Source organism: Haemaphysalis longicornis, unplaced genomic scaffold (assembly GCF_048455015.1).
Source record: "Haemaphysalis longicornis isolate Haplotype H1 unplaced genomic scaffold, Haemaphysalis longicornis Haplotype H1 scaffold_9, whole genome shotgun sequence".
Classification (NCBI taxonomy): Eukaryota; Metazoa; Arthropoda; class Arachnida; order Ixodida; family Ixodidae; genus Haemaphysalis; species Haemaphysalis longicornis.
In genome coordinates this window covers 153,359,564-153,373,578 of record NW_027526460.1, presented here as the reverse complement: position 1 = coordinate 153,373,578, position 14,015 = coordinate 153,359,564, and the positions used below count along the sequence as shown (strand labels likewise).

Here is a 14,015-nt window from a genome sequence, read left to right as displayed (position 1 = left end):
TTTAGAACAATGAGGTTGTATTGCACGTCAAGAAATTCCGGACGCAGCCGCCTGCGAGTTTATTGCGTAACTTGATGTGCAACTTTCAAAACTAGGACCAGTTTCATTCACATGCGCTTTGCACATTTCGAAACTAGGACCAGTTTCATTCACATGCGCTTACATCCCTAACCCGAAAGAGACAGAGAGAGAGATAGAGGTTTTAAATCGGCAGGCAACGTCAGGAAAGGTGGCCCCCCGAGGTGCTACGCGATAGAAAAAGGTTTGGAAAGAACTCTGACACGCATGAATGCTCCAAAACACAGACACAAAAAATCAGGCAAAAGTGCCTATTGCCGAGAGTTTACCGCTCACTGTCGAGTCCAGTGTTCCGGAGGAAACGTAAAAACGCATTTCTTACGCGACATGCCACTTCTGTTGTGAACTACGGCCGCGGGAGGTCCCGCGAAGAGATCTGGGCAGGCACGGCCAGGCCCAGAAAAATCGTAGCCGTGGTGCGTTCAAGTTCGTAGCGAGGACCTAAGCAAGGAATGTGTTTCAGGTCCTCGGGAACTGCGCAGGTCGGGCACAATATCTAATCTGATCACGACTGTATTGTGTACTGGAATACACTATATAACAATCCTGACAGCATACCATGAATACTACTGCGCACTGCTGGTGTCATGTGCGAGAAAACCGGAAACCGTCGGTGGCGGAAAGCGGTTGTAAGGCCACTGTGATGGGGTTGCGCTTCCCAGGCAACTCGCAGATTAGAGTTTGTTTTTGAGTCCGTTTTCACGATGTTCCAAAATTTTGAATTCGGATTAGGAAGCTTTTTATATTGCCTGAACTCACAATCAACTGACTGCGCAGCGTTTGTTTTGTTTCCGCGGTGATTTGATTCAACAGATTGACGTTTATAGAGACTTTATTGTACGCAGACGTAGGTCCAAATTGTGATACACATTTTTTCGCGATTTTTCTAGCGATGTATACCGCGGAGCGTCGTACCTCTTGCATGGACCCTGGAACTCCAGACAATGGCGTTCCAGTTGGCCGAAGCCACTTTCCGATTGGAAGTCAAGTGGAGTTTGTCTGCAATCCTGGGTATCACCGACGAGGCAACGCTACAATCCGTTGCCTTGAGAATGGCGAATGGTCAGCACGGCCTCCGCTCTGCCTCGGTACGTAACGAAGGTTGTAAGCAGCTCTTCATACAATAGCCAAGTTGCTATCGTCTGCACCTGTATAGATAAGTGCCAGGCTCATTGACTGACTGTGGCATTTAACGTGCCTTGCCTGAAGCTGGTCTATGGGTCCCGCCGTAGTGGAGGGCTTGCTGATTAATTTCTACTACCTGGGAATCTTTAACATCCGTTTAAATATCGACACACGGGCGTTTTCACTTGCTTACAACATGGAATCAGCCAACGCGGGCGCGATCGCACCCACGACCTTGTGCTAACAGCGAAGCCCACTGAATGTCTTAGTGCGTGAGTAATTATTCAACGCCCAGCCTACATTGTTGGACACAGTAACTCTAAATTTCAGGAGTATATTGTGCTTAGTGAGGCTGGATTTCTAGAAATCAATCCCCTAAGAAAATTAAAGAGACTACGTTGTGTTTTCAAAATTTATGATCCTGTCTGGGTCAATCCACTCGCATACAAGATCCTCTCGCAGGTCTGGTTAATGCTTCCTTATTTTTTGCTGACTTGTGAGGGACACAATAATTTCTCGACGGGATGTTTGAGGGTGCTAACCAAACGCCATATAGAAGGAATACGGCTTAGTTAATATGTGTTGCGCGTGCTGTCGTGTTTATTTGTTTTTGACAACGGTCACCCAACAAATGGAAACAATCAGATTTGAGCACCTTGCTCTCGCAAGTGTAAAAAGGCTACCGATTTTTTGTGCAAGTACACCCCGGATTATTTAAAATGTCTGAGAGGTGTTATAAACGCAGAGCCAATCTTCCTTTTTATGCACGTCAGTTTAACGAGTACGATGTTTCAATGGCGCAGGAAATCAATATTTCAAAACTACATTCCGGAAGTGGCGAGCGCCGAAATGCTTTTTTAAAGAAATTTCCCAGTATCTTGCATCACAAGTCAGATTTAAAACTTGTTTTTGTTAAAGTATGTGACTCATAGTATTGTCTAAATCGTGTTTCATGTTTTTTTTTCAAATAACCGAACCAGTTCTTACTATATGCCACAACAGCATACTTGTAATGCAAAATCAATTCACAACCACTGCCGTCACAGAGATGGTGGTTTGAAGGTGTATTTGAACATAGGAATAAATGTACAGTATGTTACAATCGCTCCACCAGAATTGACCGATGACGAACATCATTTTGTGTGGAATTTCGTTGGCAGGAGCCATGAAAGCGATGTAGTGATGGTGGCCCAAAAAAATGGTGCATACCCACTTAGGGTGATTGGCTAAGAAGAGTTATGTTTCCATTTTAATCAATCATGCCAGGTAAAATATAGGTGAAGAAGGAAGAATGTGCTCTAAGTTCAAGAGCGAGAGAGAAAAAAACCCGAAAAAAACAACACTGACAAGAGTTGGAAAACGAGGTAAAAGCCAGCCTAATGGGAATGTTTTTAACACTGCAGAAGAGCTGTTTCTGAAATGAAGGAGTGGATGGCGTTGCACACGTCCCTATGGCATTGGCCCAGCCTAGTCCCCCCAAACGACAAAAGCCCCAGTACAGTCACAGGCAGTCCAAGACGTAGCAAGGAAATCTCCAACAGCCTTCTCCAATGGTTAGAAAATCGGCGGCAAAAGAAAGAAATGTTCTTCGGGTTCAATTTTTTGGCAAAAGTGGCACAAGGGGGGATGTCAGATTTTCCCTATATAGATACCGATTACGTGGCGCCACACCACAGCGAAAATAGGTCAGCAATACTTCGCACGAGTACCTGAGGTGTTCAAGTTCAGGAGAAGTGTTCAAACCATGATCGGAGGCATCTCGATTAAACAGGTGTTCGCCCTAACGTGCCAACAACACACAAGAAAACGGGGGATGTACCTCTACGATCGGTAAAGCTAGAGCTGTTTATTCAATATGTCAGCGGTTTCATTGAGGGCTAACCCCTGTGGCCGGGCAGCCAAACGAGCCGAATCTCCCGCACGTGAATGGGGACGCAGAAATAACAGGTTTCAAGAATAGGATGTAAAGTTTCTAAGGAGAGAGCCATACACACGGACAGGGAGTCGTTGAGTAACATCACGTAAGAATTCGCCAAATCAAGTTTCAGGATTGCAAGGCGTAGGGCAATAAATTCTGACTAAAAACTGGGGATGAAGTGTGGTAATCTTAATGAAAAAGGCCAGTTCAATGCGGGAGAGAAAATACTAGCCCAACCTTGTAGTCATTTTTGGAAGGGTCCGTTGCAATGACCACATGGGATGGGTATTCGGACTGGTGAGCCATGAGAATGTTATTGAATATGTTAGGCGAGAGAAACAGCGTTTTTCAGAAAAATATTATCAAACAAAATCCTTACTACTGTGGATGGTAACAGCAAAGTCGGAACTGAAAGGAGGGTGGTGTTTCATGGAGGAGGCAACTAATTGGCAAAAATGACCTGTGGGCGTTACATTTCCTTTCTTTAGCTTCTTTATCAACCGAACAAACTTGGCAACGAAGCGTGCAGAACAATCCTATATAAAATGTAGAAAATTGTGTTTATTTGTCTGCTATATATGTAGGCCACACAGAGGGTTCTCGGGCATGTCAGTTTCCAACAGCAGATTGCCATGAGACGGAACGTTCTGCCTTGGGGCGGTATTGGTGTCACTCTATCCAGTCCACGATTACTAGTGCAGGTGGATGAGAATGCATTTCACTACACCTCTCCCCTTTTATTTCAGAAATGGAACGGTTGTGCTGGCCTTCTCGTTCTTTTAATTTATCGCCCTGGTGTCAGTGTCGCACGCCGACAAGAATCAGGACTTGCTTCCAGGCCTTCACTTCGAAATTATTATATAATACGCGTGCTTGAAGCACAAGCTGATTATAACGGCAGGCATAATCTCTGTTTTCACTCTTTGCAGAGCCATGTGTTAAAATTCAAGTCACGTAACCTGGGCAATTGTTGTAGGTGTCGTTTACAGCTTTGCTTTCCAACGACTTTCACAGAGCGGATTGGAGACCATTTTGTTTGGCTTTGAGAACGCAAACACTAAGAATACATCGGTGGCGTTTCCCATCCGGCGGGTTTCTAAGGCAGTCATTTCTGAAACGCTTCGAGGCGATGCGGGCTGTCCTAAGGTTGAAATACAGGGAAGGGCACTACATAGCGATGCAGCGATAGGCCTATAGGATACCCTAAAACGCAGAGGAAACCTGCAAGAGAAAAAACTTCCTGGGTACTTCCCCTAACGTGAAACCTGGGGAGGGGCGAAAGATGCAGTATATAAGGGGAATTATGCCACGTTGAAGTTTTAGCCAACGCAGATGAAACCGTTGGGGGAAGAGGTATACAGATTTGGTGTAAAAGTCTCGGGTCTCTGAAGCATGAAGCTTTCTAGCGCGAGGCGTAAACGAGTGCCTTGGTGTTTTTTTTTAGTACGCGTTACGTTCTAGCGCGAGACGTAAACGAGTGTCTCGGTGTTTTAGTACCGTGGCTATATGAGGCGACCACTACGACGATAACAGAAAAGGACAGGAGACTCCAAGAGCCCAAGCACCTAATGGGCTTCGCCCCTAAAAAAACATTAATAAATTATATTACATGCATGTGGAGCTGTTATAACTTGCCTTAATGTGTCCGTGGCGTGCAACGCGTGTAGCATGTAACGCGTGAAACATATTGCCAATAAATTATAATAACTTGTCCATCAATATTTAAATTACCAATAAATTGCCGAGCGCTTGTGAGCGCGTGCGCAGCGGCGTCCGCCAAGCATCCCCGGCCTTCAGTACCGGTCGCTGCTTACTTTTCTGCGTGAAACAAATGTGATATTTCATATATAACTGTTATGCCGTAAGGGAAACTCTCGCAAAAAAAAATTAGGACATAAAAGTTCTCCCATTTACTTGGCGCCTAAAACGCCTGGTGATAGCGACCTTATCATCTTTGTTGCTACTCGCGCTCGTGTCATGCGGTGTAGCGGGTGTTCGGACGAGTGACGGCCCAACAGTAACTGCCGATGCTGAGTGTGGGTGCACAATATCGCTAAGAAAAATTCCGCTCAAGACATTTCATCTTTGGAAAAGAGGCCAATACCGAACAGCATGCGACGAGCGATAAATAAACACTGGCTACTGCGTACGTTGCTCGCGCTACTCATTCCGCTACTTCAAGGTTGTAACTCTCGCGGATCGCTTTTTTGCTGTAATAATTGGCCAACGAAAGAATGGGTAGTACTTCCATGAAAGCGCACCGAACGTCGAGAATAAAATGAAAACGCGGGCGCGTAAAGCCGAACGGCGGGCTCAAAACTCATCCCGCATGGCGAAGTGCCAGCTGAACGATGCAGTGCGCTCTATCTAACAGCAGGCAGTAGAGCTCCGCGGCAAATACAGGGCAAGAAAACAATTCACTTTTGGAACTTTTCATTCCTCACATGTTATTCATTCCGTGTCTATGCATGTGATCTAGTTATAACGTTACTGCGCGAAGGGAAGTCAACACCTGCAAGCGGCTTCCCACCGGCCTCGAATCATGCCAGCTTTGAGAAATAAAAAAAAATGCGTACGCTATTTCCGCGGTCGTCCTTGGATCATCTTTGTATGCATCAAAGTACACAGCAGTATTTGGGCATCTTAGACAACCATAAATACAGACGTGCGCGTCGCTAACCCCGGGCTGTCATGCATACCGCGGTATCCGGTGAACCGGGAATACTCTAACATGACGGAAGCACACGCGCTCACCGCAAGAGGACGCCAGTTTTTACATGAGGTCTACATGTAGAGAAACACTGCTTGTTGATAGACAGTCAATAGCTTTCTACCCAGCTCCACGTAGAAAACTCACGGTACAGGAGGCACAGCTGCTACAGAAAATACACACCAACACATTCATTGACGAATCCAGGTGGGCGAAGTGCAGTGGCACAAGCACCCGGACTTGGGCGAAAACAAAAAGGAATGCGCAGAAACTGCAACACTTTTCTCTTGAACTTCGGCTGGTCTCCGAAACTGGGGGTGAGACCAAGGCCTCAACACTCTCCTATATGCTACCACTTCTCAGTCATGGGAAGCGACTCTGCTCAGTACGTCACCAAAGAACCAACTACAGCTCGTAAAGAGAGCCAAGGGAGGAGCCATGGCTACTGGAGCCCTGGACCTAGGGCTCCACCTGTAACTCGTCTTTACCCCAATTATTCCTAAAATGAAGTTCCTTAATTATTTCATTCTTTCTCTCAGCGCACGGAGACGCCCACGGACTGGTTTTTGATACATGGAGCTCATGGATTCCTTCACAACTGTTGTAAATTGAGGAAATGTGGCTGCACACTCTAGCCTCCATATTGCCTTTGTTGCAAGGTGTAGCGATGTTTGCGTAGGCTTCCTTTTTCAGCCCCAGCAATCCACCAATTTAGTCAAGCCTTCTGCCGGACAAGAATAGAAACCCACCAATAAAAGTAGACAATCTGTACAAATATCGAAAAAATTCTGAAAATCTTTTATCGGGTCTCTTTTCGTGAAAGTATACGTTTTTTTTCCCGTGTCTGTCTCAGTGTTCATAACAAGTGCAACGTACCCTCAAAAGGGTTTCTAGAATTTTCGCTTATTCTCGCAACACTGACCGTGTAATGTACTGTTTCCTGACCACGGAATCACGAGAAATTACCGTTCAAAAGACGTGCTTAATCTCAAGCAAAAACAAAGTCTGGTTATGTCACACAAAAATGCATCTAAAAATGTTTTTGCTTACACCGTGTAAGAGCTAGGACTTTATGTTCAAACGAACGAATGTGCGAATGCTGCTCTTTGCTGACCATACTAATACTAGTCCAGTACTCGGTGTCACGTAATAAGCACATGTCGCTGCCGTAAGTGTGGTCCTTTCTACCTTATTTTCAGGCAAATACTACTTCGATGACCAGCGAAACGTGGAAGAAGCCGTCGGATACAAGCTTCAAAAGGATATGCGGCCGCCTCCTCCTCCACCAGGAGGAGACGTTGACGAAGCTAAAGCTCGCGCACTTATCCTCAGTAATCCGAACATTCGTAATTACGTGTACTTTTTGTTGGACGCATCAACCAGCATCGGCGAAAGAAACTTCCGGCACGGAATCAACTTGGCGAAGGCAATCACCAGAAAGGTTAGTGCTAACATTATGCGGCTTCAGATAAACGCTGCTACTTTTTTTTCTATTACGGAAGGGGGGAGGGGGGGGGGGAGGTGTGCAGACATGGAAATCTAGTTCAGCACCGGTGTAAACGCACAGCCGTCGACTTTTATGAATCGGAGGTGAACGTGTTAGTGTTCTCGTCTCAACGAGGACAACGGGGCACTTTCTGGCAGGAGCGTTGGTTAAAGTATACAGTTATAAACTGTAATAGAAGCAGTGCTGCCATTTGTCAAGCTGAGGCTTACGTTGCTGGTTCTGTACTGGGACTTCAGAGGCGTTCTAAATACACAGTCCGAAGTGCCTATTCTGCGCATCAGTGGCGTAGCAGAAATGTTTCTCCGGGGGTGTTGCACGACACCCGTAAAAAACAAAAAGAAAGAGAACCTCCATCGAAAGAATACTTAGCCACTTTTCTTCTTTATAACGGTACGGTGCTAGCTTTTTTATGCAGTGTAATTTCTATACAAAAAATGCGAGTGCGCACAGTTCTCGTCCGCGGCGGCCGCTTTTCTGATGGAGGCGAGAAGCAAAAACGCCCGTGTGTTCGAGATTTAGGCGCACGGTAAAGATCCCCAGGTGGCCAAAATTAATCCGGAGCCCTCCACTACGGCGGGCCTCATCGCCTGCGTTGCGTCGGTGCGTTAAACCCTGCAATCAATCAATCAGTGCACACAGAGCTCTGAGGAACATCATTTGTCAGGAGACCAACGTTCCTGTTATTTTCGAATTTACATTGTAATTTACGATTGCCGTCTGTACATAGCGTTGGAGCAAATACCTTCAAAGGAGGGAGAGAATGCAGCACCCAAAAATTATGTGGTGCTCTTGAACCGAAACCCCCACCGTTGCTACACCCTTGATGCGCTACATGTGCGCGGCATCAAATGTATTCGGCCCAGCGATGTGCGTGTCATCCAACTGCAAACTGCTGCAAGTTCCCACACAAAGCCGTGATTGACTTGCATCACTGAACCCTTTGTGAATAACACTTCTTGATGAAGCAAAGGTTTACAAGCGTAGTGCTCGGATATGGTGGAACCTTTCACTACGTACGCCCCTTTCTCACTGACGGCGCAGCAGGTGTCCGGCTTGTACTCCACACCACCCTCTATTTTGCAGGAAAACCAAAGCTTATCTTCAATATTCTCACGTCCATCCGCAATCGCCGAAACAACCTTCGGCCATACCTGCTCTCCGCCACATTCTTTACACACACAAGCTGATTGGTTGATTGTACGGTTTAACGCGCCGACGCTACGCGTACGATGAGGGGCGCGGTAGTGGAGGGCTGCTGGGTTAATTTTGACCACCAGGATATCTTCAACATGCGCCGAAATCTCGTACACATGCGCGTTTTTGTTTGTCGCCTCTATCAGAAAAGCAGCAGCCGCAGCCGAAATTGGACACGCGTCCTCGTGCTCAGCAGCACAACTCCTTAGCCACTGAGCCACCCCGGCGGGTTGGGCACACCGTCTATCATTCTGGATAAACAAAGGCTTGCCAGGCTACCGACAAGATACTTTTGAATAAGTAATCGAATCACTCTCCGCCATCTCGCACTGATTGCTTAACCTATGCTACCCACAAATTGGTCATCTTCGTTCAATGCACCCGAATGCCTTGAGCCCGTGCCCTGAATTATTCCAATCAAGAGTAATCTTTGCAAGCTAAACCTCTGCATATCTTGCCAACCTTTTCAGCGTATAGGTTCCTACGAGCACTCATCCTGTAACTGTAGGTCACCTTATTGCCACTCGTCCCCGTCTGCCAGTGAATCTGTATGGCCAAACACGGCCATAAGGAGCTAGATATCTGCCCCCTCGCCCGCGCCCTACTTCTCATCCGCTTCACTTACGGTACCCCGTACGTACGACTCAAACCTCAAGAACATTGTAATCCAGATGCGCTCATCCGTTGGGCATGCTAGATATCACTGGCCTGCTAGCTTGCTCCGCCACATTGAAACAGCTTCTACTCGGATTTCACTCACCCTCTACAAGCTCCTCAGGGAACAACTCACCGCTCAACACCATGTCTGTCACTCATTAGGCCACACAGCACTAACCCCCCCTAAACCAAGGTTGCACGCAAAGCCACGGAAGAACTGAGTGGCTATAAGGAGCCTCGAAGGGACCAGAGAAGGCAATGTGCCCGACAAAATGGTGCCCCAGAAGTTAGCAGACAATGGAGCCGGAGGTGTACCACACGCGTGTGATAGTCGTCGGTAACTGCAATGTAGATGTCTGCAAGTGAGACAAACAGGGGTTGGTCCAGTTAATGTTCGAGAAGATTAAAATACAGGGGAACGATGCATGCAAGCCACATTTTTCCCACAGTTTACATATAAGTATACATCGCAAAGCATTTTTTAATTTTTTTAAAACATAAGTGTCGATGTGTCCAATCAGTTATAACGTTGCTAATTCAGGTTATATTTCAGGAGTTAAGACTGCAATACTATAATTACTCATATTTGCCAACCTATGAACACAGGTCCCGTATAAACAAATTTACATAAAAACGACATATCCTTGACCCGCAAGAACACAATTACGGCGACCGTGGGAATGTCTCTGCCCTACCAACAAAATTAAAATTTCTGATATCCCCTCTGTACATATTTCCTTTTCCCACCCGACTGTGACATCAGGAACAGCTTTACCTCACCCCTCACTCTTTCCATTTCCACCCACTAAGAAAACCGTGGGTGATTCTAAGGGGGCATGCAACAAAATGTTAATCACACCTGATATTCTAGCCCTTGGCAAAAACGCCAATTCCCAGTATAGGACTATTCCAAGCAGCAAAAACGCATAGAATGACATCATAACGTCTAATCATGTGGCATAATTGGCCAAAAAGACATTGCCTTATGTTAGAAAATTGTCAGTTGTTGGATATATTAACGCGCCATCGTGCACATATCAGGATACCATTGCATATGTTGCTTGTGTTATGTAGAAATTCATATCTCAATGAACATGTGACGTCAACGTTTGTTCGTACTCTGAATAAGAATAGTGATAAGATGCGTCAGAAATGGCCACATTTTCCAAAAAAAGTTTATATATGTACAAGACTAAGACAAAACCTTGCAACGGAACGACATATTTCGTAAGTAGTGTTGATTTCATGGTAGGTACACGAGCATTGTGGTTAAAATTAAACGTATACAAAAAACCCCCGACGGTCGCTCAGTGTATAAAGCTTTCTTCTACTGGTCCCAAGGACGCATGTTCAATGTTTTGCAGATTGGGCCGTCAAGCGAAAATGTATGCGTATCGAACTTTATACGCACGCTCAAGTTACCCAGGTGGTTAAAATTAATCTGGAACCCTCCACTATGGCGCGCCTCATAACCCGGGTTTAGTGTAAGCGCGTAAAACCTACCAAATTTTAAATATACCCAAACAAAACGACAAGCTAGGGCTCCTATATTCTAATGATTTGATGGGAATCAACGTGTCTGGGATACCGTAAGGTAGCAGCGTAATCACGTTTTGAAAGGTGTAGTTTTCAATATATAAAATAAATCAATAACCGTCTCCTCGGGAAATTTCTGCGCAGGTGTACTTAGGCTTACACGCGTTGGGGCGGGTGCATGCGGCAAGAAGTAGTGGAGTAGAAGCTAGGGCATGTTGGTTAATAATTTTGGAAACAGGTTCCCACCTTGGGAGACGAGGACGACGCAGAACACCGAACAAGCGCTGTGTACTGTGTTCTTCGCCGTCCTTGTCTCCCGCGCAGTGAATCTTTTTCTAAAAGGCAAGAAGTAGAAAGAAATTAACCACTCGCCGTAATACCTCACGTTTATTACCCAGTCTCTATCATTTGGTTTGTGTTTGACATTTGTAGGCCCAAGTTTAAGTCTTCCGATATCAGCAGGCTAACGCGCTATAAACCTTTAAAATGTCGCCTTGTTTGTTTTCAGCTTTAACAAAAAGCAGCCTGAATAATTGTTAACAGTACTTGGGAGTACGCGCTGACGATCAGGATTCCTGATTTTTTGGAGTACCTACACAATCTAATGACTGGGGAGGGCGTAACGGCATGTGTTAGGAATTGACTGCATATTTGTCAAAATTTTGGGGATGCTTGTTACATACAGAATGTGAAAACAGTACATTCTCCTAAACTTGAACGTAACATAAGGAACAACTGTATCCAATTCGGACAGGTAACCGTATCCGAAGGCGGAAACCGCATTGGAGCCGTTGTTTTCGCAAGGAACGCCACCATAGAAATTAATATGCTCGAGTGTACCAGCACAGACGACGCCTTGCAGCAGTTGGACAACATCAGATACCTGGGTAAGTGCCCCATGTCTCATCGAACACTGTAATAATACCTACACTTCATTAGAAGAAAAAGGAGTAAATGCAGAAAAAATATTCTCAAGCCGCGATATATTATGACAGCAATTATTACTTATATGCGGCATTTCAATATTTGCCAGAAAATGTTTAAGTACGGCTACGCCTTTTAGTTGTGAATGGCAGCGCATAATGACCAACTGAATTCCGAGGGGCTCTCGTTCGAGTTACAGTTTGGGTCGCAGCGAGCACTCCTTAGAAAGAGCGGCGCAGAAATACACAATTCTCACTGCTTGCCGGCGGTAGGCGCCAATGCAAAGCGATGGTTTGGGGGAAAGGTTCATCTGTGAATTTGAGTTGGGACCGCGGCAGTTCGCTACCCGTCTGCATAAACATTTCGTTCCTCCCCGGATAAATACCAAATCTGCAGCTAAGCTGCGGATGTATTTTGCATACGAATGTATAGGATTACAAATCTTTTCCGCTTTGGCGATACGTAAGGGTGGTATTTGTTACTTTTTAGCATGGCGTGTCGTATAACGGTGACAGTTCAAAGTCATCTGAGGTAGTACAGCACCTGAAATATTTTGTTTTTCCACCTTCAGAATTTACGCAGCGTTTATTTGTATAACTATTTTGTTTGAGGAACGCTAAAACACGTGGTGCTTTCGACATTTATATTATTCTGTTGCTTATTCAGGTCGCTTGTAGTTTCAAGAAGGAAGTCTTTAGGCTCGAATTCGACAAAAAACGTCTTTTTTGTAGTTGTAGTGGTTTTCCGGTCGAGGAAGTGGCCGCCGCTGTAAAGGAAACATGAAAAGTATGTGTGTTACGCCTGAAATTGAACCCCGGCCTGCAGAGTGGCAGCCCGATGCCCTACCGCTGTGCTATGTCTGCTTTTTGCTTCATTGCCTCTCTTTGATATTGAAGCCCGAAAAACAAGTCGATTAGGAGTTGTGAAAAGCCGCAGCACGTCACTTGATGGTGTGTCATTATTTAAAAGTCCGAAACCTCGCCACATTATCCAACCTTATCAACCATTCCGGCGGACAAGATGGGGCTCAAAACACTTGTACGATGTCTCGTATGCTTTGGCACAACAACTCTTTGCTCGGTCTAACATTACAACATTGTGGAGAACTGCCATTGCACATTTCCATATACTACAGATGGCCAATAATAACAGAACGTCATACAGAACGCCACACTAAATTTCAAGGACCGCTGTGCTCTCTGCCCAGGTTGCCAGGAGTAGTACAAAAGTTATTGCCGCTGTTGAGTATTCCCTCCTTTCCTGGCGGCACAGACTCACTTGCGGAATAGGCCAAGAATCAGACGCTTTGAGGAGCTAATGTGCACGCTTCACAAAATTCCAGAGGCTTTTAAGTGCAACCGTGAAAGATTCAGAAACGTGCGTGCTGCGTAACACCTGAACGCAATGGCACGTGAGTAGAACAGCTGCACAGCAGCCGAGCGTAACCCTGATTCACTGAAAGCTGTGCCGTGTGGCAGCCTGCAAGTTGACGCAATTTGCAGTGCAAGACGAAGAAGCGAAAGGTAAGAAAAAGGCGGAAATAGGATGTAGCAGTGAAGATGTTAATCTTCACTGCCGACTTATCTCTAAGTTATCTGCTCTACGACTTGACTGTTTAACATTATCCTCGATTCGAAACTTCATTTCTTTCGACAACAGTTCACTGTTGCTAAAATTTCCCGTCCCCTGTTTCTTCTGTTAGTTCGGGCGTACCGCGAGGCAGCGTCCTTGGGCCCTTACTGTTTTTCTGTTTTTCATCTACATTAATGACTTTCCCTCCGAGATTACTTCTTGCATGCGTCTTTTTGGAATGATTCTATAATATACCGTCCTATAAACTCCAGCAATAACCACTTAACTATTCAAGCAGATCTTAACTATATTTGTAACTGGTGTGACAAATGGCTCAATAAATTGAACTTTACAAAATGCGAGGTAATAACCTTCAGCCGTAAACACGTAAACTCTGAATTTTCCTATTACTTGAACAACACTATGCTTTCCCACACTTCTACCTACAAATAACTTGGTGTGTTTCTCACAGAGAATCTTTCATGGGCCTCACACATAGCGTCGACCTATGCCAAAGCATTACGTTGACTGGGCTACCTACGCCGCAACTTGCGAAATTACCCTACTAACATTCGAAAACTACCCTTCCTTACCTTTATTCTCCCAACACTGGAATTCTCCTCCGCAATTTGGTCCCCTCATGAGAACTACTAAATCATAATGGCGGAAAAGATTCAAAATGGAGCTGCCAGCTTCATATTACGTGACTAGGACATCAGCTCATGCATACCACAAATTAAATTAGATCTTCAACTGCCGCCTTTAGATAGCCGCCGCTATATTGCACTTCTCTG

The 14,015-nt window shown here is 45.4% G+C and overlaps 1 protein-coding gene across 1 annotated transcript in view; it reads left to right on the top strand.

Moving 5' to 3' along the window:
- Positions 1-14,015, top strand: part of LOC144153675 (complement factor B-like) — a 142,940-nt gene that overhangs the window by 58,545 nt on the left and 70,380 nt on the right. Inside the window, exons 9-11 of the mRNA XM_077685334.1 lie at positions 969-1,166; positions 7,031-7,272; positions 11,480-11,612. Of these exons, the coding sequence (XP_077541460.1) occupies positions 969-1,166; positions 7,031-7,272; positions 11,480-11,612 (573 nt within the window). The remainder of the gene's footprint in view (positions 1-968; positions 1,167-7,030; positions 7,273-11,479; positions 11,613-14,015) is intronic.